Source organism: Talpa europaea (assembly GCF_964194135.1).
Source record: "Talpa europaea genome assembly, chromosome: 9".
Taxonomy (NCBI): Eukaryota; Metazoa; Chordata; class Mammalia; order Eulipotyphla; family Talpidae; genus Talpa; species Talpa europaea.
The window spans coordinates 4,303,113-4,326,349 of record NC_140076.1 but is presented as its reverse complement, the minus strand read 5'-3'; the positions used below and the strand labels follow the sequence as shown (position 1 = coordinate 4,326,349).

At 63.6% G+C, this 23,237-nt stretch overlaps 1 protein-coding gene across 3 annotated transcripts; it reads right to left on the bottom strand.

Moving 5' to 3' along the window:
• Positions 1 to 1,622: 1,622 nt before the first annotated feature.
• TMEM201 (transmembrane protein 201) lies at positions 1,623 to 19,847 on the bottom strand (the record flags this gene model as incomplete). 3 transcript variants are annotated; one of them, XM_084243847.1, is made up of 11 exons in its annotated part: positions 1,623 to 1,709; positions 2,323 to 2,471; positions 2,910 to 3,185; positions 3,754 to 3,825; positions 5,715 to 5,947; positions 10,433 to 10,636; positions 11,024 to 11,379; positions 12,557 to 12,733; positions 13,784 to 13,978; positions 14,558 to 14,720; positions 19,735 to 19,847. In XM_084243847.1, the coding sequence occupies 11 exons, from the start codon at positions 19,845 to 19,847 to the stop codon at positions 1,623 to 1,625; spliced, it is 2,025 nt and encodes a 674-aa protein (XP_084099973.1). The 3 variants fall into 3 exon arrangements, with proteins under 3 accessions (XP_084099973.1, XP_084099975.1, XP_084099974.1); XM_084243849.1 differs by having other exon boundaries at positions 14,558 to 14,678; XM_084243848.1 differs by having other exon boundaries at positions 1,623 to 1,720; positions 2,334 to 2,471; positions 14,558 to 14,678.
• Positions 19,848 to 23,237: the final 3,390 nt, after the last annotated feature.

Here is a 23,237-nt window from a genome sequence, read left to right as displayed (position 1 = left end):
CCCTGCCCCAGGGGTGCTGGGGTGCTGGTCCTGGGTGGGAGAGGCCAGGCCCGCCCAGCGCGGGCACGTGCCGGGGCCAGGGAGGGCGTCTGGGGACCAGAGCTTGGATTTGTCAGGCAAAAATAAAATTAAAAATCTCGACGCACGCGTCCACTAGACAAAAGGGGGGCTGAGAGGCGTGGTCCCCGAGCTGGAACCGTCTCTGGCATTTGGACGCAGAGTCCTGGTGTGGCCCCTGGAGCCCCGGTCCCCCAAGGTTGGGGCGGGCGGGGCAGGAAACAGTAGCTCTTAGGACAGGAGTGAGGAGGAGGGAGGGGCAGTCAGAGCGGAGGGGGGGCCCCCCATGGTAAAAAAAATTACTAAAAAAGCACCCAAAGCTTAAAAAAACTAAACCTCCCTGGCAGGGAGATCGGGGGGCATCCTGCTGTTTAGCAAAATGCCTGACCTGCAAAAATGTGTAGAAAAATAAAATTAAACTTTATCCCTGAATGACAGAGTGAAGACCTTGCCTGCCCTTGTGACCCTCCCCCGACACACCTCAGAATTCACCTCCCACGGCGGCACCAACACAGAGACGCACGCACGCACGCACGCACACACGCACACTTCCCTGCCTGCGTGCCGACCAGGACAGCGGGGACGGGGTTCTGGCGTGCACAGCATGGGAGGCTCCTGTGCAGACTGAGGTCCCCCTTCTCCTCTCGGGGGGCAGGAGGCACCCCAGCCCCAGGGCGGGCAGCGGGGGAGCTTGTGCACGTCAGGCAGGTGGTGCAGGGGGAGCCGGGTGGGGACAGCCAGACGGGTGGCTGTGGACGCAGGCTGTGCTGGGCCTACCTGATGTGAGAACGCAAGGGAGGAAGTGGGGTTTTCGTGGGTGAAAGGGGCTCGGTGCATGGTGGGGCAGGGGCGGGGAGCCAGGCTCCTCAGACCTGCAGGCTGCCTGCCCCCCACCCGCTGGTCATCGACAGCACAAGGTGGGCGAGGGTCAGCAAGGCCCCTGTGGGCAGAGTGTGATGGAGGGGCCAGGAAGCGTGGGCCTGGAACTGGGGGGGTCCTGGCAAGTGTTCGCAGGGTAACAGGGTACTGCCTAGGAAGGCAGGAAAATGGGTGCATGCAGGCAGGAAGGCAGATGCTTACACGGGTCCCAAAGGTCCAAGCGGGCCCCTGAGACCCAGGCACTCCAAGGAGCCCTGGGCACCCACCAGCCCACAGGCCCGTGGAAGGGTTATTCTCCCAAGGGCAGGGTCAAGACCGGGAGACACAGGGACTGCACCCCACCTCGGCTCGGGGGCTCTGGGTAGCCCCAATGGACAGAGCAGTACAGTACGAAGATGTGGGCATAGCCCAAGGCATGGGGGCAGGGATGGCACCCCAGGGCCATGCAGCCCCTGGGAGACCCCTGGCTTCGGGATCAGTGTCAGCACCAAACACACAACCCACGTCAGCGCAGGAGATGGTGGGCGGAGTGTGGCCCCAGCCCGCAGTCCGCAGGTGAGGAGGAGACGGCCTGAGAACTGGACTCGATCCGGCAAGGACGAGGGCCTCGAGGGCTCTGAGGCGGCAGTGGTAGAAGCAGCATGCACCTGGGCGCACCCCCCCGACTCTCGGGGCGCTGGAGCTGGTCAGCGCAGACTCTGGTACAGGTAGGCCGAAGTGAAGAGCGCGTTGGCAGCCAGGCTCACGGCCAGGAGGCCTCGGACCAGGGAGGGCTGAAAACGACCTGAGAGAGCCGGTCAGAGGTCAGAGGGACCTGTGGGGGGCAGCAGCTGCCGTCCTCCATGCCCCGCACTGATCACCCTCCCTGAGGCCATGCCACCTCAGGCACTGGGCTAGGATGCCACACGCTTGAGCCTGACGGTGGGGGCTGTGACGGCACTTTGGTTGCCCACAGGCCCCACCTGACTGGGGGCAGCGCTCGCTCTGACTCAGCTCAGAACGGTCAGTACGCTGGTCGCCTCCTTGTCATCCACACACACACACACACACAAACACACACACGCCCCGACCCTCCCCCTGCCGGGTGCTGCCCACCGATGCTCAGGACCAGCGGGACTTTACACAGAACCAGGATCCCATCTCACACCCAGAACAGCTGCACAGGAGAGGAGGAGCTGGGATTTGAACCCAGGACCCAGGGCAGACCCCAGCACGGGCCCTGAGCACAGGCCGTAGCGCCCGGGACCCCTCCGCGACGGGGCAGGCATCCTGTACCAGAGCCTCCTGACACGCGGCCAAGGCAGCAGACGCTGCAGCTCAGAGCTGGGTGCTGTGCACCCACCCAGGGGTGGCGGTGGCTACGGATGCCCGCTGTCCCCCCACCACGGGGTGCCAACCTCTCCAGGCGCTGGCCTCCTCCGCGCAGCCTCTGGTGGTGGTGTCCACCGCGCAGGTGGAGGACCGGGAAGAGTCATCCTCCCTCTTGATGGAGCGGGTGCTGCAGGCGCTGCCTCGCTCCGGCACGGACCTCGTGTCTGCGGAGAGAAACCCCCCAGCGTGTGCTCGCGGCGTGCCCCCAGGGCGGACACGGGGCGCCCCTCCAGCCCCGGGATGTAGCCAGCCAGCCCTGCCCATCCCCGGGACGCGGAGCTGTGCGATGGGAGCTGGCTGACACGTGTGGGGCTGGGCTGGAACCGCACCCCATGTGGCACATCCTCTGTTATTGGGGGACACAGAAGTCCAGGTTTCATAGAAGTTCTAGATCTTACAGGCTGGGGCCCAATTTAAAAGTGAAACAACGCTTTGGAGCCCACCATTGTGTGAGCTGGCGGGGAGGTCAGCTGCAGGAGATGAAACGCCAACAGAGGCCTGTCCCGGGGTTCACGGTCACCAGCAGCCAGGCCGGGTGGCCACAGAGAGGCCGCCAAGGGGGTCCTGCAGGCCTGCCGGGCCCCACATCCGGGAGAACCTACCCACGGCACGCTTCACGTCCTGGGGCGGCTCGATGGTGAAGAGGCTGCCGCTGTGGGGCGAGTGTTCGTCTGAGCTGCTGGGGGTGTTGGGGGGCTCGACGGGCGATGCCGGGAAGAGCAGCAGCTTCTGCCCCTGCAGGTTGAGCCGCGCAGGGCTGATGAGGGGCCGCCGGTGGCGCAGGGAGCCGGAGCTGGAGGCCACCGAGCCGGCCACGGAGGGCGCCGGGGATGGGAGCGGGGAGGCGGGGCAGCTCCCCGCTAGCAGAGAGAAGTAATCTGGAGGGTGAGAGGGGCAGGAGACCCCGACAGTCAGGAGTATAACCGCGGGGCGTCTGCCATCGAGACTGCGACGCTGACAGCGCTGCTCCTCTATCCACCAGCAAGGAGGGAGGGCGGCGTGGGGGGTGCAGGGAGTTCCCGTGGGAACCAAGGAGGGGCTTGCACCCCCCCACCCCCCCACCCCGAGGACAGGAGAAGATCATGAGCCTCAGCCACGTCCCCTCGGCCCTGACTTCTCCCCCAGTCCCTGCAGGTTCCCTCAGCCAAGAGCCAGCCCCAAGAACAAATCCTTGCAGCTAAAGGTCAGCTGACCCCAGCCTCGAGATGGCAGGAGCCCGAGGTCTCTGCCAGGGAGGGACCTGGTGCCCCACCACTGCATCCTGGTGGCCCCTGTGCCCACTTCCTAGCAGAGCAGCTGAGACGCAGGGGTGCCTGCTACGGGCCCAAGGCTGGGACTTGAACTTAGAACCAGCGCACCCGGAAGATGACCCCGACCACTCTGCAGTGATCCCCCGAGGTTCTGGAAGCCCACCCACCCCCACTCCCCGCCCTGCCGGCTCCTTACCTGAAACAAGAACCTCCCCAGATCGAGACACCCGGGACGGGGGGCGGCTCCCACTGAACAGATACCCTGAGTCTGGAGAAGAGGGGACGCAAGCTGTCAGCCTGGCAGGAAGACGGTTCCCCTCTGTGCCCCCAACTCCCAACCCCATGGCTGAAACCCAACCTTTGCTTTCAGGGAACACAGGTTTTCAAGTGACTCCCCAAACTACTACCTGGGTTGCTCGGGGGCACAGTCCCACCTGCAGACTGACACTGCGCCCCACAGCAGGCACACGCGAGACGCTGGCACTTGTTCCGTTGTGGTCCCCGCCACCCCCAACCCCAGTGGCTGACTAGCTGGCAGGGCTGCAAGGAGCGCTGACACGCCGCTTTTCCCAAAGCAAGTGCACCCAGGGCCGGGACTCCGCCTCACATGTCCTGTCCCCCAGAGGCCCGGGGCCACGCCGGTGGGGGCGGCACATGTCCTGTGAGGTGGCTGCTCCACTGGGCAGGGCTCTGAGGGCACACCACACCTCCCCCAGCCAGGCTGAGACAGACCCGGGGCCACACGGCTGGGTCGGGGTGGCCACAGGGCCCATGTACAGCAGGGGTGCTTCCAAGAACGTGTCTGCGGGCAGGGTGGGAGCTGCAGGGAGGCAGGACAGGCCTGCAGCGGGGTGGAAGGTGGGGTGGGGTGGAGAGCACATGGCGTTGGGGCCTGGCACAGCACCTGGGCCTGCTAAACCCCAGGCCAAGGGACCGCAGGGGAGGCTCTGCAATCCCACCCCACTGCGGGGCCAGCCCGAGCCCACAGCAGCACTGTCCTGAGGGCGTGCAGGCCGCGTGGGTGGGAGGCCCCGCCCCACAGCCCGGGCTGCTCCCAAGGCCCTTAAGACAAAAGGCCCCTCACTCGGCCATCACCGGTCAGTGTGCACAGTCCTCTGGAGTGTCGGTGCCCAGGGCATCGACACAGAAGGTGGAAGACAGCTCTGCTGTGGGCAAACCATCAGCTCTGGGGGCCAGTGGAGTGACCTGCCCTTTAACCCCTGGCAGGAGTCTGGGGTGTTGCAGGCACCTCCCATCCCATAACAGGAACAGTGGCCATGTATGCAGGCCCCACTGCGGATGGCCCAAGGCTCCCCCAGCAGAGAGGGTGAGGGCACCAGAGTGTACCCCAGGACCAGGGCTGGGGTCCACTTGGCTGCTCCCAGCTGACCAGAGGTTCTGGCACTTCAGTCCCCTGAATATGGTTCTCACAACACCCCATGAAGAGCGTCACCAGCCCCGCTTACAGCTGAGCAAAGACTGAGGCCTCCGCTCCCGGTCAGCTCAGTCAGCCCAGCCAGGACTCCTCCAGGAGGAGGGGCTTGGGCTCTGGGGCTTGCAATCCTGCACCTGCCTTGCAGGGAACAGGAGGGAGGGAGGGCTCCCCTGGGAGGTCAAGTCTCTGCCTTGCAGGATAATTAATTAACCACTTCATTTCATTTCTTAAAGAACAAAGAAAAAAGCAGCCCTCCCCCTGCAGTCTTGTACCAGGCCCCCCCATCTCTGCAAAGATCCTAGAGGTGCCCCACCCCCACGCTGAAGGCCTGGAGCTCCAGCCTCCCTTTTGGGGGAAGGTCCAAGCTGCTGGGCCCTCCGGGGTCCCTCTGCTCTAGCTGCTGCTACTGAAGAGCCAGGAGAAGGCCCGTCTGCCCCCAGGGCCGGGGGTCAGGCCTCAGCTGCCACTCATCTGCCAGGAGCTCCAGGAGGGCAGGAGCAGCTGTCCCCTTCCCCCACTCCCTACCACAGTTCATGCCTGGTTGCACGGAAGCTTCTGGAGTCTTGGGACAATCACATTTTCGATCATACTGAAGGCCTCAAACCCTCCACCACCAGCTCAAATGCTGCTCTCCGGCCCAGAGCAGGACTTGGACCTGGCCCTGCCGTCTCCACCGCGGGAGCGCTCACCCCTCGCCCGCCAGCCCCACCTGTGCCTCTTACCTGCACGAGTGAGAGAGGGCATGGTGCCCAGCGAGAGGGCCCGGCTGAGGCGGCCTGGCAGCGAGGAAGGCGAGGCCCGGCGGGGAGACCGGAACAGCTGCGGGTTGGCGAATGGCAGGAAGCCAGGAGGGGTGGGGACGAACAGAGGCGGCGAGGAGCCAGGGACACTCGGGCAGGGGCTGGCCAGGCTGGGGCCGATGGGGAAAAGGCCGGTGGAGTCTCCGGGGAAGCACCTGCAAGATCCGCAGCACGGGGGAGAGGGTGAGCCCGGGCTCTGCGGAGCTGTGCCCAGAGGTCCCCGCCACGGTGCCCGAGTTGGGGTCCCAGAGGGGGCGTGTGTTAGTTGAAGCAGAAAAGCCGTTTCATCACATTCACGCCATTAGGAGCAGGTGGCTGGGAGGTGTCGGCGTGACCCGCCCCTCCCCACGTGCCCATTCTGACCCTTCAGGCTCACGGCAAACTAGGTCCACTAGGAGTCCCGGGATAAAGTGACACTGTCGCCCTCGCCGACCTCACGCCAACCCTGCGCCACCTTGAAGCACAATGCCAGCTCGCGCCGGGAGGGCACTGACAGCGAACGGCCTTGGCTGGCCTCCCAAACAGCTGGCCAAGCTGGGGAGCCCCTGCTCCCCAGGGCCTGACTCTGAGAGTCTCGTGGTCGCTCTCCTGTGGCACACTGGACACTCCTCGCAAGGGCCTTGTAGAGTGGGGGGGGGGGTGGCGGGGCCACTGTGGGGGTCCCAACACATCCGGGGTCCCCAGGAAGAGGCTCTCCAGGCACACCCAACGACTGCAAGGCTGCCCAAAAGACTGAAGGTGACAGTGTCTCTTTAACTCGAGATTGGCACAGGTCTCGCCACAGGCCCCAGGGGCCCCAAGCCAGAACGTCAACCATGCTTCGGATTAAGGCAACCAATTACAGGAGGGGCAGAGGCGGTTAATACATTAGTCGCCCTCTGACGGGGCCGCGGGCCCAGCCTTACCTCGGTCCCCAGGGACAAAGTGCCCGTGGACGCGCAGGCGACGGGCAGGCTGGCTCGGGCCCTGCAGCAGAGCCGGGGGAGGGGGCGCAGGACCCGTGCCCGTCACGCACCGCCCACGCCGGGGACTGCTGGCCAGCGACACCTCCCCCTTCGCTTAAAACGAGTTTTATGAGGAAAGCATGGGGTCAGCTGTTCCCTTCCTGGAGAATCGTGTCACCTTTCAAGACTTCCACAGAACTGGGTGCCGGAACGGCAGGCCGGGCCCAGTGTTTGGGGAACATGGGGAAATCAAGGCAGCTCGCCAAGACAAACTGCGGGAGGGCCTGGCCTAGTGCCCACCTGTCCTGCCCATGCCAGACACCACCTCCCCCTTGACCCAACACATCTGGGAGGGCTCCCCTCTAGACAGAAAATGTGAGCGTGTCATCACAGGGTTGGGCCCCGCTCCACAGGACAGGGTCTGGGCCAGGGGGATGGCCTGAGGTGGGGGCACTTTAGGCACCGCAGGGGTGGGGGGGGCACTTGGTGCTCTGTGCAACTGGCTGACCCTGCGGGGAGCCATGTGGGCTGGGCCCGCACCCCCGCCATCATGAGCAGCTGCCACAGGAGCAGGCATGGGCCGCAGGACCCTCACTGGACTCCCTGTGCCCTGCCACAGGCCACCCCAAAAAGGGGCGAGAGGAGAGGGGCCCTGCAGTGCGGGTTCTGGGCAGTCAGCTGGGCCGAGGCTGAGCTGGTCAGCTCCAGAAGGAGAAGCTGCATCTTCCCAGGACTGCTCCCCCTGGCGGCCCTGCAGAAGACAGTCCCGTGTGGACGTCTCTCCTGTGAAAGGAGCAATCACTGCCCAGCCCCACAGAGCTTCCTTTGGTGAGCCCCCCGCCCACCGATGGCTGGGCACCCTCAAACCGCCTGGGCTGGAGATCGGCCCCCACGCTAGTGAGGAGGCCACTGTGGGACTCGGGCTCCGGGGTGGAGGGGCTGTGCGATGCCCCACTGGAGAGATGGACGCTTTATTGAGACCCGGCACAGTGGGTGAGGGGTGCCGGGCAGTTCCAGCTCCCGGCCTGACTCCTGGGGCGCCCACCCCTGGCCCAGCCCAGCCCAGCCCAGAAGCCTCTGAAGGAACGTGAAAGAAAAACCAAAAAAGACTCGGTACCTGGCGCCCACCGGCAAGAGCAGGGCCCGGGGGCATTTATTGAAAATACAGAATGGAAACCACGCCGTCTACGGCAGGTGTGGCGACAGCGAGACGGGCTAGACAGTTGTCCACGTTCTACCACACGGCCGGGGCGGAGACGCTCGGCCAGCCTGAGGACGCGGCTCCTCCGGGCGGGCAGGCGTTGGGGCGGCTTGCTCCGGGCACGTTACTGGAGGCGCCTGCTTGGCCTGGTGTGGCCCAGAGCACGGGGACACCCGGAGTGCACCTCCCCGTCGGGGCGGTCCCTCCACCCGAGGGCTCAAGTTTTCCCAGCCCTAGGGGGTGGCGGTCCTGGCGAGGGCCGTGACGTCAGCAGGTGCTGGAATGGGCTCCAAGTAACAAAACTTTAAGGGACCAGAGGGCAATTTAAAAAGTCATGAGACTCTAAAAAGGCGGGGAGCGTCCCCCTGACCAGGCTCATCTTGGGGGGTGTCTTCCCAACCCACCAGAGGGCTGGAGATCTCTGCTGGGCAGGGACTCCTGGCCAGGAGAGCTGGTTCCGCTTATTATAAATAATTTAACTTACACACACACGCACACACACACACAGATGTCCTGCTGCTCGATGCCGAGAGGTAATTAGCATCACGCTGTCAGTTTTGAGAAAAGGAGACTCAGGGCTCAAGGGCTGGGTGCCGCCTCCCCCCAGCCCCGCAGGCTGGGCCAAGAGAGGGCTGCGGGCCTGCCTCCCCGCCCAGCACCCCGCTCTGTGGGACAGGACGAGCCCAGCGAGGGGGGCTGGTTTGTGGCCACGTAGCTAGTCTGGCTCCTGAGCCAAAACACTTTGAGGGGGGGTGACCCGACCTGTGGGGCACCCCCACCTGCTCCCTGCCTGTTTGTGGGGCCCCTGCCAAGCAAGACCTCCTCAGACACCTGCTCCCCTGGGCTCAGTGATAAGAGCAGGACATGGGGCCTGTGAGGAGAAGTGTGAGGCACACTCACACTCCAGGGGTAGAAAATGCCAGGGAGGGGACACCCCAGTCACTCTCCTGCTATGGGCCTGGAGTGACCCCCAGGCTGAGAACTTCCTCTGCCTGTGAACAGCACCTCAGGGCAGCACCTGAGGCCTGGGAGGGACCACCAGTCATCCCACATGGGTAAACTGAGGCTGGGAACAGCAGGGCCTGGCTGGGACCTCGCAGATGGTGAGCAGCCTGTGTGTGCCAGGACGTGGCCACACCAGCCACACCAGCTCTGCCCCAGTGGCAGTCATGGGAGGTGGCTGCAAAGCTGAGGCCCCACTGACTCGGGAGAACAAGGCTGGGCCCAAGGGCTCTGGGGCTGTGGGAGGCAGGAGTGGGAGGCAGGAGTCTCCACACCCCCCATGGGGGGATGCTGGGGGCAGAGCAGTGACAGGACTGACCAGAGAGGGACAAAGTGACAAATAACCTGAGGTCATTCTGGACCTGTGTGCGCCTTGGGCCGGACCCTACACTACCCCTGGGCAATCGGAGCCTCTCCCAAGCATTGTGGGGTTGGGGGAGGCAAGAATAGGAAACTGGGGACATCCCAGGCGTGGAGGGGGTGCAACGCCAGCAAAGGCAGTGCCGTCCAAGAAGCAGGAGCCCCAGTCCTGCGGGACCAGTGGAGGACCAGGCACAGGAGGTGGTCGTGCTTCTTCAATGGGGAGCCAGGGGCCTCACAGGAGAGCAGCAGTGCAGGCCTGCCCACGTTGTCTGGCCACAGTACCCCCAAAATAGATGAATAAAGGAAACACTATTCAGAAGCTCGCCCTGCCACCACCGGGGTGAAACCCACAGCCTAGCTCGTAAAGACCTTGCTGACCCCGGGAGGAGCGCGTTTTCTCCTTTCCACTGGGGGAGGATCTTTGCCCACAGACTCAGGATCAAGGCCAGCCTGTGCCCAATTCCTGGGGGGAGGGGTAACAGGGGCTCATCAGAGCAGTGGCCCCGGGGGGACACGCTGCCTCCTTCTGGGTCCACCGGCCTGGGTAGGGACAGCCCAGCCAAGAGCAGGACCAAAGAGAGCAGAGAGGTGGTGTAGGGACACAGTGAGGGGCGCGCCCTGGCCCTGCTCACCCGCGACAGCTCACGCCAAGCAGCCCCAGGGGTCAGGCCCAGTCTGAGGCCATTGACACTAGTCCCTGTGCCAGGAATCAGAGGTGCGCCAGGTGAGGGAAGCAGACCACAGGCGGGACCCTCACCCAGCGGCGTCAGAGGAGAAGGTTGGGGCCAGGGTGGGGTGCCTGGAGCTGCCACGGGAAGCCACAGGCTGGAAGCAGGCAGCGGGGAGCCACCCGTGCAGGGGCTCCTAGGCCGTGAAGGGGTCTTTGGCCAGCTGGCTGGTGGCAACGGGAGCGGCCAGATCAGGGGCTCGTGTGGGGTCTAGAAAGGAAGGGGCGGGGCAGGCCTGACTCCTTGGGGAAAGAGAAGGGCTGGACCAGGACCAGGGTTCTAGGTTGGGTGGGTGTGAAGCAGGTTAGGAAAGACGCAGAGAGAAAGGGTCCTGCTTGGGGGCAAAGCTTGGGCCTGTCTGTCCACCTGTCCTCCCCCCACAGTCACTGCTGCTACTCTGACCTTCGGGGCCGGAACCTCCTCGGGCCCGTCGCCTTCCTCGTGGCCACGGCTGCCGTGAAGCCCACCAGGCAGCACAGGGACGTGATGCTGAACTTGAGCGTGTCCAGCCAGCTGGGTGAGGCAGCCTGCAGGTACTGCTCAGCCAGGTGCAGCCCCAGCAGCAGGGCCCACAGGCCGGTGGAGAAGGCGTCGATCCTCCGGAGCCTGTGGGGAGAGCGGGGTGCATGAGGCCCGCGAGTTGGACCAGCCCCCCCCCACCTTCTTCCACTTTCCGTCTCCTCCAGCCACCCCGAGCCGACCGAGGGCAAGTCCAGCCTCACGTCCTGCCTGTACGGTGGGGCTGAGGGTCCCCCGCAGGGTCACTGAGAGGCAAGGGGGACACCACTCGGGTGGGGTCTACGAGGCTCAGGGAAGGACTTGGCAGGGGACAGAGGTGACCTGGGCCCAGACGCAGCAGGGTCAGCGGCGGGTTGGCTGCTGCTTCTGCGCCTCCAGGCAGGTCATCTGCTTTCCTCTCCCCCCCCGACTCCTGAGAAGCAGGATCAGGAGCCCAGGGCCCACGCCCGGCCGAGCTGCCCACCCCGCACGCACCTGAGGCGACCGGCCAGCAGCATGGCCAGCAGGCAGGTGAGCAGGCCCAGCGCCACGAGGCCTGTCTGGTGGCTCTGCCCAAAGGCCCAGGCCATGCGCAGCTTCTCGGCGGCGTGTTCGGGCAGCAGGCCCAGCAGCTGCCGCCAGCCCTCAGTCCCTGGGCTGGTGGTGTTGTCGGAAGCAGTGGAGCCGTTACTCCTGGGGGGCAGGTCTGGGGGCAGGGTGGCTGCGCCCGGGGTGAAGGGGTTGCTGGCACCATACAGCGTGGTAGCCAGCAGGAAGGCGCAGGCCAGGAAGGCGAGGGCCCGGAGCACGATGACCTGGACCGGAGACTTCACTGCCGACGAGCAGAAGCTCTGAGGGGGGAAGAGACTGGTCAGCGAGGTGGACAGAGCCGCTGACGGCCGCTCCTGGCGCCTACTCTGGGCAGGCCTCCCCCACCTCCGCCCCCAGCGCCACGGCTCCTGTCTCCTTGGCAGGTCCAGGCTCTCTGCAGAGTCCACAGCCCCTCTCCTGGCAGGGCCCTCACCCCGCCAGCCCCGCGCAGGCAGAGAGCGACCCTCCCACCGCATCGCCAGGTGAAATCCTTTCCATGTTACGCGGCCTCACACTTGAAGTCAAATTTTTGTTTTGTCAAGTTTTTCACGTAAAGTTTCCTTTGTGATTCTTACGGAACTGTGTAAATACACAGGTTTACGTATTTACATAAGAAGCTGGTCTTAGGAGGCAGTGGTGAGGGGCAAAGTTGGGGGGGGGGGGCTATGGGGGAGGAGGGAGGCTGTAGATGGGAAACTCGAAGCAGGAGTCCCGTGGGGATGGCGGGGGACTTCCCTGGGGGGAGACGCTCATGTTTAAATCCATTTGCCTCTCAGATATTTTCAGCCAGGAGATTTCAGTGACTACAGTGATAAAAACTAACAGTGGCGGGCCTCCCCCGGTGGCGCAGCGGATGATGCTGGGCTGCGAAGCTGCCCGCAGCCTCTGCAGCACCGGTTCGATCCCCGGCCCCCGGCGAGGGTCCCACATGGAGTGACAGACCTCTCCTGCCGTGCCCGCTGCTCCCCTCAGCAGTGTATTTCGTCAGTCTGCCTGTTCTGTTCCCCGTTCTGGCTCTGGTGAATTCTCTCACCCTCCCGCGCTTCTGGCTGTACCCAGTGCTTGTATAAATAAATAAATCTTAAAAAAAAAAAACCAAAACCAAAACTAACGGTGGCTTTAGGCAGAAGGCCCCAGCCAGACAACCACGCCAGGTCACCTGGGGGCCCTGACTGGACCGGCCACGGAGGGCCCCTCAAGCAACAGGGGGTCAGGAAAGCGCCCGACACACAGGCAGTGCAGATCCCCAACGGGCTGGAGGCCGGGTATTTGAGGATACTCTCCTGGGGCCTTGGGGCCCCGGGGCAAGGTGGGAGCGTGGCTGTGGTACCGGAAAGCGTCTCAACTCTGGAGAGCTGCCCTCCATCCCCATATAGGGGCCTCCTGCACACACTCGAGGGTAGTGGTCACCTGGTGCCCCACGGACCCCCCTCACACCTGCACGTGGGTCTGGTCCGCCTCCCGGCGCTTGAACTGGTGGCTGAGCAGCAGGGCGCGCAGCTGGCGGTTCTGGTGCTTGATGTAGTACTCGACGGCCGCCTGGCACGGCCGGCACAGCTTGTACATCTGCTCCAGGTGGTGCCGGTATACCTCGACCTCCTCGTCGTACCTGCCCTGTAGAGCGAGGGCAGTGGCTCAGGGTCCTAGGGCAGCAACCGTGGCAGCCCCAGGTCCACTGACAGGCAGGGAGACCATGGCAGGTGATCCCCACTCCGAGCCTGCATCATTCCCTGCCTGACAGGACAAATGGCCGTTGAGCACAGGGTGTGGGCTGCCAGGTCAGGGCTGCCCAAGCCTGGGAAACGCAGGGCCCACAGCTGACAGGACACACTCAGGCCCTGGGCCTCAAGAACTCCAGGAGAGGGTGACCCACCTGACAGGGTGGCTCTGAGCTGATGTACCTAGTCTGGGCCAGCCAGACAAGCCAGGGACAGGGCCTGCCCCTCCCATAAGTCCAGGGGCCTAAAAATTCCTAGAGGGCCCAGGCTGAGACTTAGAGCGAGCTGAAAGGTCCTTTGGGCTTTAGAAACAGTCTAGAAGCTCAAGCCAGAGGCAGCAATGCCTCTTTCCCTTTCCTTCCCAGCAAGCACTGCAGCCGGCAGAGGCCTGAGGGTTATCACCTCCATGTTCTCTTATTGGGGCCAAATGCACCAGAAAAGCCGCCCCAGTTGTTTAGTCTTCTCTCCGCATATTCCCCGTCTCTCCCTCTTCCCAGCCTGGACCTTGGGAAAGCCAGCACCCCTGGGTCTCGGCTGGGACCACCTCCGGAGGTCAGGAAACCTGGCCTAGCGAGACCACGAGGCTCCCAGCTCCGAGGAGGGCCCAGGTGGCGGCGGCTGAAGTCAGACCTCTCAGTGGCCAGGAGCCTCCTCGCCAAGCCAGAGAGCAAGCCGCCGGGCCAGCCAGCGGGCAAGGCTGACTCTGAGGGACAGTGGCAGGGTCCAACAGGCCCCCAGCTGGAACTTGGGAGCCCTACTCACCTGCCTATGGACCCCTCTGGGCTTTTCACGACGTTCCAGGCTTGGAACCGAGATAGTAAGATCACGAGACGGGGGGATGCCCTGAGTGTGGGCAATGTGGGGTCGGGCTGGAGGTGTCCTCCGGTGCTCAGGACTGAAAAGCCACTGCAGGGTTGGGGGTACATGCCTGAACCCCAGCCCTCACCTCATCACGCGGCGTGAAGGCGGCCAGCTGCTTGATCTTGGTGGTCTGGTGGTGGCTGCAGCGGCGACACAGCAGCACCTGGCTGCTCACCCATTGTTGCGGCTGCGCAGGGGCGCTGGGGCCGGGCGTGCTGCTCACGACATGGTTCAGGTGCTCCAAGTACTGGGCGGGGATCGGCTTGTTGTAGTCGCCATTCTGTGGGGGAGGCGAGTCAGTGGGGAGCCCTATCCCAGTGGGTGAGAACCTCCCCTGCTGACCCCACCCCACTCCAGGAAGTGGGGATGAATCTGAACGCCCCCATTCTTTCTCCCAAAGAAATCCCACGTGGACCACTGACAGACAAGAAGCTGAGAGCACCCCGGACCCTGCCTCACGTGCCCCCCCCCACCAGCTTCTGGAGTTGGGCCCCAGAACCACCGGGCCAGGGCACCAGGCCTGCACATCCCGGCCTGGGGCAGGGCTGCCAGGTTCCTGGGCCTGGCCATGCACACTCACACACATATTGTCACGGGCGTGGGGCTGACGGGCATGATAGAGACTCACGGCCTGTAAAGCCCAAGATGCCCTCCTCTGGCCTGAGCAGAAAGCCTGTGGCCACCGCCAGAGCAGAGCAGAGACCTGGCACCGGACCACAGTCTGCCAATCTCAGGACTTGGGAAACCACATGCCTCAGTCCCCAAGGGGCCTATTGCCTCCCCCACCAAGCTGGGGTGAGGGCCGGGGTGAGGGCCTGGCCTACGGTACTGGGACAGCAGGTAGGACGGGGCCGCGCACCTCCTGGAAGCCGTTGTACTGCTCACAGTGGGGGCAGTCCCAGCAGTTGCGGTTCCCGTAGGGCACGACCGTGTCCTGGTTGCAGAACCAGCAGTTGACGAGGGTGTGTGTCGGCTTCATCCTGGGGTGAAGACAGAGCGGGGTCAGCGGGAGGCCCCCGCCGCTAGGGGACAGGAAAGGGTGCGGGAAGCAGGGAGGGGGACACAGGCTCACCGGAGAAGGAAGCGAAAAGAAAGAGGACCTTGAGTGGACATTGTGCGTCCATGGGGAGGGCCGAGTACAGAGGCCACGCCTGCCAGGGCTTCTCCTCGGCCCCGAGACAAAGCTGCCAGGGGCAGCCGGACACTCACCAGATCCCTCGGCCCCAGTGCGTCCACCCGAGGACCCCGGACCACCAGCCCCTTGTGTCTTGGAGCACAGCCATGTGGCCCACAGGGGCCGTGGTCAACCGGGCCCTCTCTGCAGACCTGGGCTGTTCCCAGGCTGCGGAAACGGAGCTCCCCAGGGAGGATCCAGACGCTAGCAGCCTCCTGTGCTTCACAGAAGAAAAGTTCCCTGGAGCTCAAGGGCCGAGAGGCGGGGAGCAGAGACAGCTGCTCAGAGGGCCACCCCCGAGGAGGGATGAGGGCGGGCTGGCCACACAAGCGGTGACAGGTGGGGTCTGCGGGCTAATCCTGGCCCAGGCACAGGGGAATCTGTGCTCTGGCCCCGCAGCTCTCCTCTCTGGGTGTGGAGGGGTGGGGGTGGTGGTGGGGGCGGCAACTGCCCAACAACCCCCTCCACCCAGCAGTCTGGAAAGTGAGGGCGGAGGGTAACAGCTGCTTGAGCCTGGGGTCAGGCCCCCCAGAGGCTAGCTCCAGCTGTGGGGGTGCCGCCCGGGTGCACGCTGCAGTGGACAGTCACACCACACAAAGCCCCACTGTCTGTGGAGGTCTGAGAAGCAGAGCCGCAGCCAGCCTCAGCCACACCCACAAAGTGCTAGCTAGCACTCAGCACCCAAGGCACCTGTGCGACGAGGACCCAAGGGCACAGGACACTAATGCGCTCTGCGTGGCAAAGGGCCAGTTCTGCCCCAACCCCGTCCCTGCTCGTCAGGGGCCTGGAAGGCGGCCGGGCCTGTCCACGGAGCTCCTGCTCCCGACACTCTGGACACATCCTGGCCTGGCCCCTCCATGCTTCAGCCTGGCCACCTGTCAACTGGGGCCAAACCCCCCTCCCCCGCCCCCACCCTGATCTCAGGTGGGAGTGATAGGGTGGGAGTGCGCCACAGGCCTGGCCTGGATCAGACAGTTTGGGGAAGGGCAGGGGGGAGGCCTGGCCAACGGGCCCCAGGGTCCACCTGGACCGCCCAGCGGGAGCAGCAACACCACACCAGGCAAAGCCTCTTGCGGACAATAAAGACCTGCCAGCCCAGCACTGAGGTCACCGGTGTGGCCTCTGGGGAGTCCGTCCCCTGCTGGCGTAGTGGCAGGTGACCACCCCTGCTCTGGACAGGCCCCTCCAGGATCAAACAGAGGATTCAGGGAGCTGAGCCCGGCTCTGGGGCGGCCTCCTAGGGCTTCCCGCGAGGGCAGTGGTGGGGGGTCCCCGCAGCGGCTCTGCCCAGATGCCAGCCCCGCAATCCTGGGCATGCTATTTTGTCCCTGCTTTGCAGGCTTCTTTGTAATTGTGCGCGGGGGCGGGCCCTGGTGGGCCGTCACGCAGGCCGTGGACCTCCACCCTCTATCCCTCCATCCTCCCGGAGGGCCCTCAGCCCCCTCACCCCCAGACCCACTGGGCTTCTGCAGGGAAGCCAGGCAGAGGGCTGGCTCCCCGCCCCAGGAGAGAGAGAAAGAGGCCGCCCCCGGGACCAATGGGGGGACTGAGCCCAGCCCGCAGCCCCGCCCTCCCGGGAAGTCATTTCCACTCCCTCTCAGGCTGGTTGCTAAGGAAATGGAGCCGTGAGGCTTGTGGCGGAAGGGAGGTGGGATCAGGCCTGTTCCTGGGCCAGCAGCTCCAGCCCCCATCACTGCCGGCCCTTGGCAGCCCCCACGCGAGGTGAGGGTGGCGGGAGTGGAGGTGTCCTCTCCCAGGCCACAGGAGCTGCCACCCATCTCACCGTTCCCCAGGTGGGGTGGGGCCCAGTGCCAGGATGAGCCCACCCACCACGGAAGGGGGCACCTCCACGGCTGCTTTGGGGCAAGCCCTGCAGGGCCCGCAGGCCCATGACAGCCAAGTGACTGCCCTGACTCCCCAGCTTGGATGGTCCCTACCTCAGGCCTGGGCTCTGGTGCGCACCCACCCGGCGAGAGCGCCTGTGCCGATCCACTCCAGGCCAGTTCTGGTTTAGCCCAGAGCCCTTTTTTGCCCAGGGAGAGGCCCCTTCTGAGCCAAGAGCCCCACCCGGTGAGGGTTTGGGACAAAGCTCTGGTAGGAGCCAGAGGGTGTGTGGTGACAGCAGGACATCCCTCCGACGGGGCAGTGTCGGGCTGCCCCCGCTCTCCACACGCCCACCACACACGGAGAAAAAGGAGCACAGGCCTTCTTGAGAGCGTGGCCCCCAGCCCTGAACCCAGATGCGCGGCTAACACGACACCGTGCCCCGACATCTCACCGCTCCCCAGGTGGGGTGGGGCCCAGCGCCAGGATGAGCCCACCGCTCCAAGGCTCCCCTGCCAGAGCCAGGCACCTGGGGTGTGCCCAGTCCAAGTCTGGGGGAGACTGGTGTCAGCCGCCCACCTGGCCTGTGCCCCTGAGCCCCGGGGATCTGGTCACTGAAACTCAGGTTCCCTCAGGGGCCCAGAGTTAGGCTCACTGGGCAGCCTCACAGGAGAGGGAGTCCTTGCCAGCCCCCCCGGAGACTCTTTTCTTCCCACACAACAGGGACAGTTCCAGGAGCCTGCTGGGCTGCAGTGCTGGGGACACCAAAACATGCCCCAGGACCCGAGGGTCTCCTCTCGAAACACTCACGTGCACAGTGGCCCTGCCAGCACCACCAGACGCCTCCGAGCCCACCGGGACGGCCCTGCTCTTACTGCCACAGCGGGGGTGCCGGCCGAGTGCTGGACACAAGGACAAGCAGCACAGCCTCCTGGGGCAGCTGGTGACAGGCCCACGGGGAGAGGCCCACGGTGAGCCCCGGGCTCACCCTGAGGATGGACAGGGTTGCCATCAGCGGGGCTGAGGAGCAGATGGCATTCAAACACATGGGGTGCTGGGCAGGGGGCCTGTGAATATCTAGGGAGCCTTGTCCCCACAGCCAGCGCAGCCCAGTAGAACGGACTCTGGATGCAGGACAGGCCCACCTCTGACTGGGGCGGAGGGGCAGTTCTCCTCCTGGCCTCCAAAGTCCAGAGCATGGACAATGCACCTGGGGTGCCCGGAGGCCCCAGGCCGTGAGTAGCAATGTGCTGACAGAAGGCAGGTCCTGGCGGAAGGGGGGCAGTGGAGTCTGGGGGAGCAGGCCCACGAAGCCGCACAGCTGCCCAGACAGGGGAGACTGGGGAGGTGGGACTTGGGCTTCCCTGGAGATGGCACAGACAGCCCTGGCCAAGTGGGACCAAGAACGCGAGGTGGAGCTGGGAGCCCAAGGGTGGGAGGGAGTGTGCAGGAGGACCCCCATCTCCAAGCCTTCTTCCTCTGTAGAGGGGGGTGCAGGCTCCATCAGCACCGGATCTTAACAGTGATCTGGTCAGGACGGCACGGGCGGGAAGCCCAAGGCTCGGGAGGCGGCAGGCTGTAGAGAAGGTGCCTCGTCCCTCTGCACCCTCCGCGCCTCGCCCACAAACACCAGCGGGCCAAGTCGCCTTCCTAAAACAAAGCTCCTTGCCTGCCCTTGCAAGGGTCCTCCAACACCCACGTGGGGCCAAGGCAGACCCCTCACTGTCGCAGCACACTCCTATGGGGTCGGCTCTGCCGCTCATCTTGCCCAGACGAAACCAGCTCTCCAGGGGCTTCAGTGTCGGGCCTGGCTGGTCCTTCTCAGTCCAACCAACAGGTCCCACAGCTCTGCTGTCGCGCTGCCTGCCAGCCTCCCGCCAGGCTCCCCGTGCACCCTCCTGGGCACCTGGCCCCATCCCTCTCGGGCCAGGGAAGGTGTGGTCCAGGAGGGGAGCCGGGACCCCTGAGCACAGCCGCAGCGCAAGACCCGGGCGCAAACCCAGGTGAGTCCAGCCCTCTAAACGGGGCTGCAAAGCCTGGGGCCAAGGCCCTGGTCCAGGCCGGGTCTGGGCAAACATTCCCCACCTGGGGTTACCTCGGAGGCCCCAGCTCTGCTGCCGACCTGCCCCGGGAATCTGAGCAAATCACCAGGAGCATAAATGGCCAGTCTGAAGCGGCTGGTCCGCAAGTCCCTCTACCTTGCATAAGATGGACAGGAACCTGGCGCAGGCGAGACCCCTCTGAGCAGGGCACTGCCCCATCCCCGCGCCCCTCCTGGCGGCCCCTCCTCACCGCCAGGGAGTGTTCTGCCCACACCTGACGCCCCGCCCACCTCTCTCCTCCCTCAAGCCTGAGACTCAGGCCATCCAGGTGGGGGTGACCTAGAGCAGCCTCAGCCCACGCCGACTGCCCAGTGCACGTCCCAGAGGGGCCCCTGGCCGCCAGCGGCTTCCCCTCCCGGCAGCGCGCACCCCCGGCCCTGCTGGTTCTCACCGCCCTGGCGGAGGGGTCTGGGCGAGACGAGCCCTCGAGCCCTCGGAAGCCCCGCGGGGCGGGCGCGCGGGGCCCGCACGCGACGTCTCCCCGGGGCGCGCGGGCTGGCCCGGGCGGCTCTCAGCGCCCGCTCCGGGGTCCGGGCCCAGGTGCCGCCGCTCGGCCCCCCGACGGCCCAGCTCACAGCCAGTGTCACCCGCGGGGGACACATTCCCGCCCGCGGGCCCTTTGTGCCTCGGCCTCTCCGGGGCGCCGGGCAGCGACCGCGACGAGGCGGAGCGGCCGGGGCTGCGCCGGGGCCGGCCCAGGGGGGTCGCGGGGCGCCTCCCGCCCGACGCGGCGGCGGGTGTGGGGCGCGCGGGCGCGGGGCCGCTGCGGCCCGGGCGCTGATCCGGGCGGGGCCCGCCGCCCCGCCGCGCCGCCCCCGCACCCCCGGCCCCCGCCCGGCCGCGCCGGGGCGCGCGGGGCCCGCGTGGGCTCGCGGGCCGGGCGGGCCGGGCGGGCCGGGCCGGGGCGGGGCCGGGCCGCGCGGGCCGCGCACTCACCTCCGCGCGATCCGGTAGAGCAGCGCGCCGGCCGCGGCGCACGCCGTGACCCCCAGGCCCCCGGCCAGGCCGGCGGCGGGGCCGTGCGCCAGCAGCGCGCTCACCCCCTCCATGGCGCGGCGGGCGGGCGGGACGCGGGGCGCGCGCCTCTGGCGCCGTGACCTTCGGCGCTTTGTAGCCGGGCGGGCCCCGCCCCCTGACTCGGCGCGCGCCGCCGCCCGGCCAATCGGGGCGCGGGGCGAGCCCGGGGCGGGGCGCGGGCGGAAGCCGCGGCGCCGTCGCCGCGCGCCCCCCAGCGGCCGGCGGTGGGAGCGGCGCGCGCCTCGCCCCGCGCTCCCGCGAGCCCCGCCCCCGCCGGCCCCGCCCCCGCGGGCGCCACGCGTTGTGCTGCAGGTTGCAGCTCCTGAAGCTCCTGCCACTGAGCCGCTCCAATGATTTAAAAAATGTGTAGAAACAGGAACGTCCACCGACGGGGAGGTCGGGTAAGGGACGGCGTAGCCACACCTGGGAAGGGAGGGCACCTGCCTGCCCGTGGGAGGCGGGGGTGTCGGCTCCTGGCAACGTGCACGGTCCCTTGGCTGCACCCGGGTTTGTTTGGGTGCATAGACCCTGTGGTAAGTGGCTGCGGGAAGTGGGGGATCTGATTAGCACCGAACTGGCTGCCTTGGGGGTGGACTTAGAGGGGAAGAACCACCTGTTGCCAGATGGTTGCCCTGCGTTAAATTGCTTTTTTGAAATCATACTCCGTATTTCGAAGAGGGATGAAGGATTCATGCCGTAAGTTTATCTAGAGACTTATTTGGTAGGCTTAGTTGGAAGAGTTTGATCTTTTCCAGATTGCACCTTTTAAAAATGCTACTTTTTGTCTGTTTCATGGAATCCGCCCTGGTGTCTTACCAGGAAGGGGCAGCAAACCTGGAGCCAAAGCACAGCCATTGTCATGAACGGCCACTTGTTTTCCACTGAAAATGGACTATCCTTCCCCAGGCCCCCACGGGGGCTCCAGGGCCTGTGACCCTGGACATCTGTCCCAGCCTGGTGCTGTCAGGAGCACCGAGGTGCAGAGACAGAGAGAAGTGGTGGCGCCGCCGTTCTTGAAATGACTTCCACAGGAGAGGTCAGCTGGGAACATCTGTAGGCAACTGCGCAGCTGTTTGGGGGCTCCACCAGCATTCCAGTGGTGTTGGTCAAAGGTAGAGTTCTCACAGGCTGAGACAGTGGCGGGTCATTTGGCTGCCAGTGTCGCCTTTGTTTGCTGTTGCTGGTTAATCTGTGACACCCTGGTCCCCTCATGGGAACAGAGAGGGAAGGAGCGGGCGGGGTGATTAGAATCTGCGCTGGCAGCTCCTCTTTCTGGGAAGTGGGAAGGCTGCTCCTTTGGCCCTGCTGCTGTCACCAGCCTGGAGCACACACAGGAAGGGCAGGGACGCGTCCCTCCACCACGGGTCTCTGTGTGTAAGTACCAGTCTCTTTCCAAGGACGCTTCAGGGTCTTGCCCACAAAGGCAAGGCTGTGATCTGCGTGGACAAAGGTGGCCCCCATCGACGCCATCCAGGGCATCCTGGCTTGAGCGCACTGTGACTGGGGCAGCACTGGGGACCCACACCCTCAAGTGAACTGGATACAGGACGTTGACTTCAGGGTCAGATACCCCAAGGGCTGGGGTTCCCCTCTATCTTGCATTCATTCACTCAGCCAGCAACCCAGACCTGCTACCGGGCAATTTACTAACACACCCAAGCTCTCACACAGGCTGGGGAAGCCCACGAGCCTCACCAGGTGGTCAAAGATCAATTTAAATGAGCAAGCAAACATAACACCCTGCATACGGGTTGGCACACACTGGGGAAGCAAGAAGGGTCTGAAAGTTTTTCATATGTGTCTTTTAAATAGTTGTGTATATATATTTTAAAACAACAAAACCCCATTACTAAGCTTGCAGAAATAAATTGTGGGATTTCTCCACGAATGGCTCAAACAATGTTATTTCCCATTTCAAAATCCAGCAAGCCCCTTTGAGGAGGAAGCTCAAGCCCCTTTGAGGAGGAAGTCTTCCCTGTTGGCGCTCCATGCCCTGTTGCAGAAGCAAGCAGAGAAGTAAATGATAGGAGGTCAACATCAGATTTATTAATTCAAGAAGGTATAAGTGAAAATTATTTCCAAAGAATTCTCATACCCAATTAGTGAAAATTCAGCAACCTGATTTTTAACTTTCCTATTAGATAAAACCTTGAAAAGTTCAGCTTTTCCTGTGAATGTTAAATAGGAGCCTGCTGCTAAATGCCACCACTGAGAAGTTCGGACGAGCTTCTGGAATAGGAATCACTGCACTTTTGACTAAATCATCTGTTTCGACTTCGACATAGCCGATGAGAGTTGACGCCAACCACACAGGGGAGCTCGGGAACACCAGTGAAGCTTCTTCATGACTCAAGTGAACAAAATGAAACTCAATGTAAATACAGTTTGTAAAGATCCTCTTCTCACCCCTAGAGTATCCGCAACTGGGTCAGGGACACTATGCTGCATCAGTTATTAGAATCTAGTATCTTTCTAGAGATTCAGAGTGAACAACAACCTTACAGGACAGTAGCTGCAAATTCCAGGGGAAGAGCTAGTGGAAGGAAGACTGTGGCTCTTCCTGTCTCCTGGTCTTCTTTTCTTTTGTCCCCTTGTTATAATAGATTTCCTTTAACAAAATTACAGGGGAAGGAATTCTGACAATTTCTTATTTCCAGGTTTTTTTTTTTTTTTTTTTTTTACTTTGAACTCAGGTTTAAGCAACACCAATATCTTGTGTCAGAATATAAGTGAACCCCCAGAGGTGAGCTGTCAGCCTGCATCTCGCCCTCCTCTGCAGCGGGGAGATGGGGAGCAGGGTGGGAAGCCCAAGAGGAGGGCTCCTGTCTCTACTCAGCTGTGGGGAGGCCCGCTCCTGTGCACTTACAAGGGGCCTAGGCTTGACTTCTGGAAATATACCCAGGAGCAAGGCGGCCGGTAAACAGCTCCTTAATACGCTTGCTTTCGGTTCAAACTGGGGATACAGGATCACTTCAGGAAAACGTTAACAGTTAGAAATATTGACTGCCAAAAAGTTGAACTCAACTCAGCAGCCTGAAAGTTTAGATTATCAATCTGTGAGCCCTGGCAATGGACAAAGGAGGAAGTCAGTCCTGCTCTGCCCAGCATCCCTAAAATATGATGCTTCTTAACCGTCCAGCAGTGCCGGGTCAGGTTAGAAAACAAATTGTACTTTGACTTCAGACCTTTTCTCTGAATTTGTAAGGTATGTATCACTAAAGTCCTTGGCTACTTTCCAGCACAGTGAACATAAGAGAGGACACAAGCCAAATTTATACTTAAATTAAATAGCATGATTTAATTTAGTTACTGCTTAATCCTGGATCCTTTTAAATTAAAAAAACAAAAGTTACAATTAACTATTAATGTTAATGAATTGAAACCTTCCAGAAAGCATGAATCCAAAAGGAAATGTCCAGCGG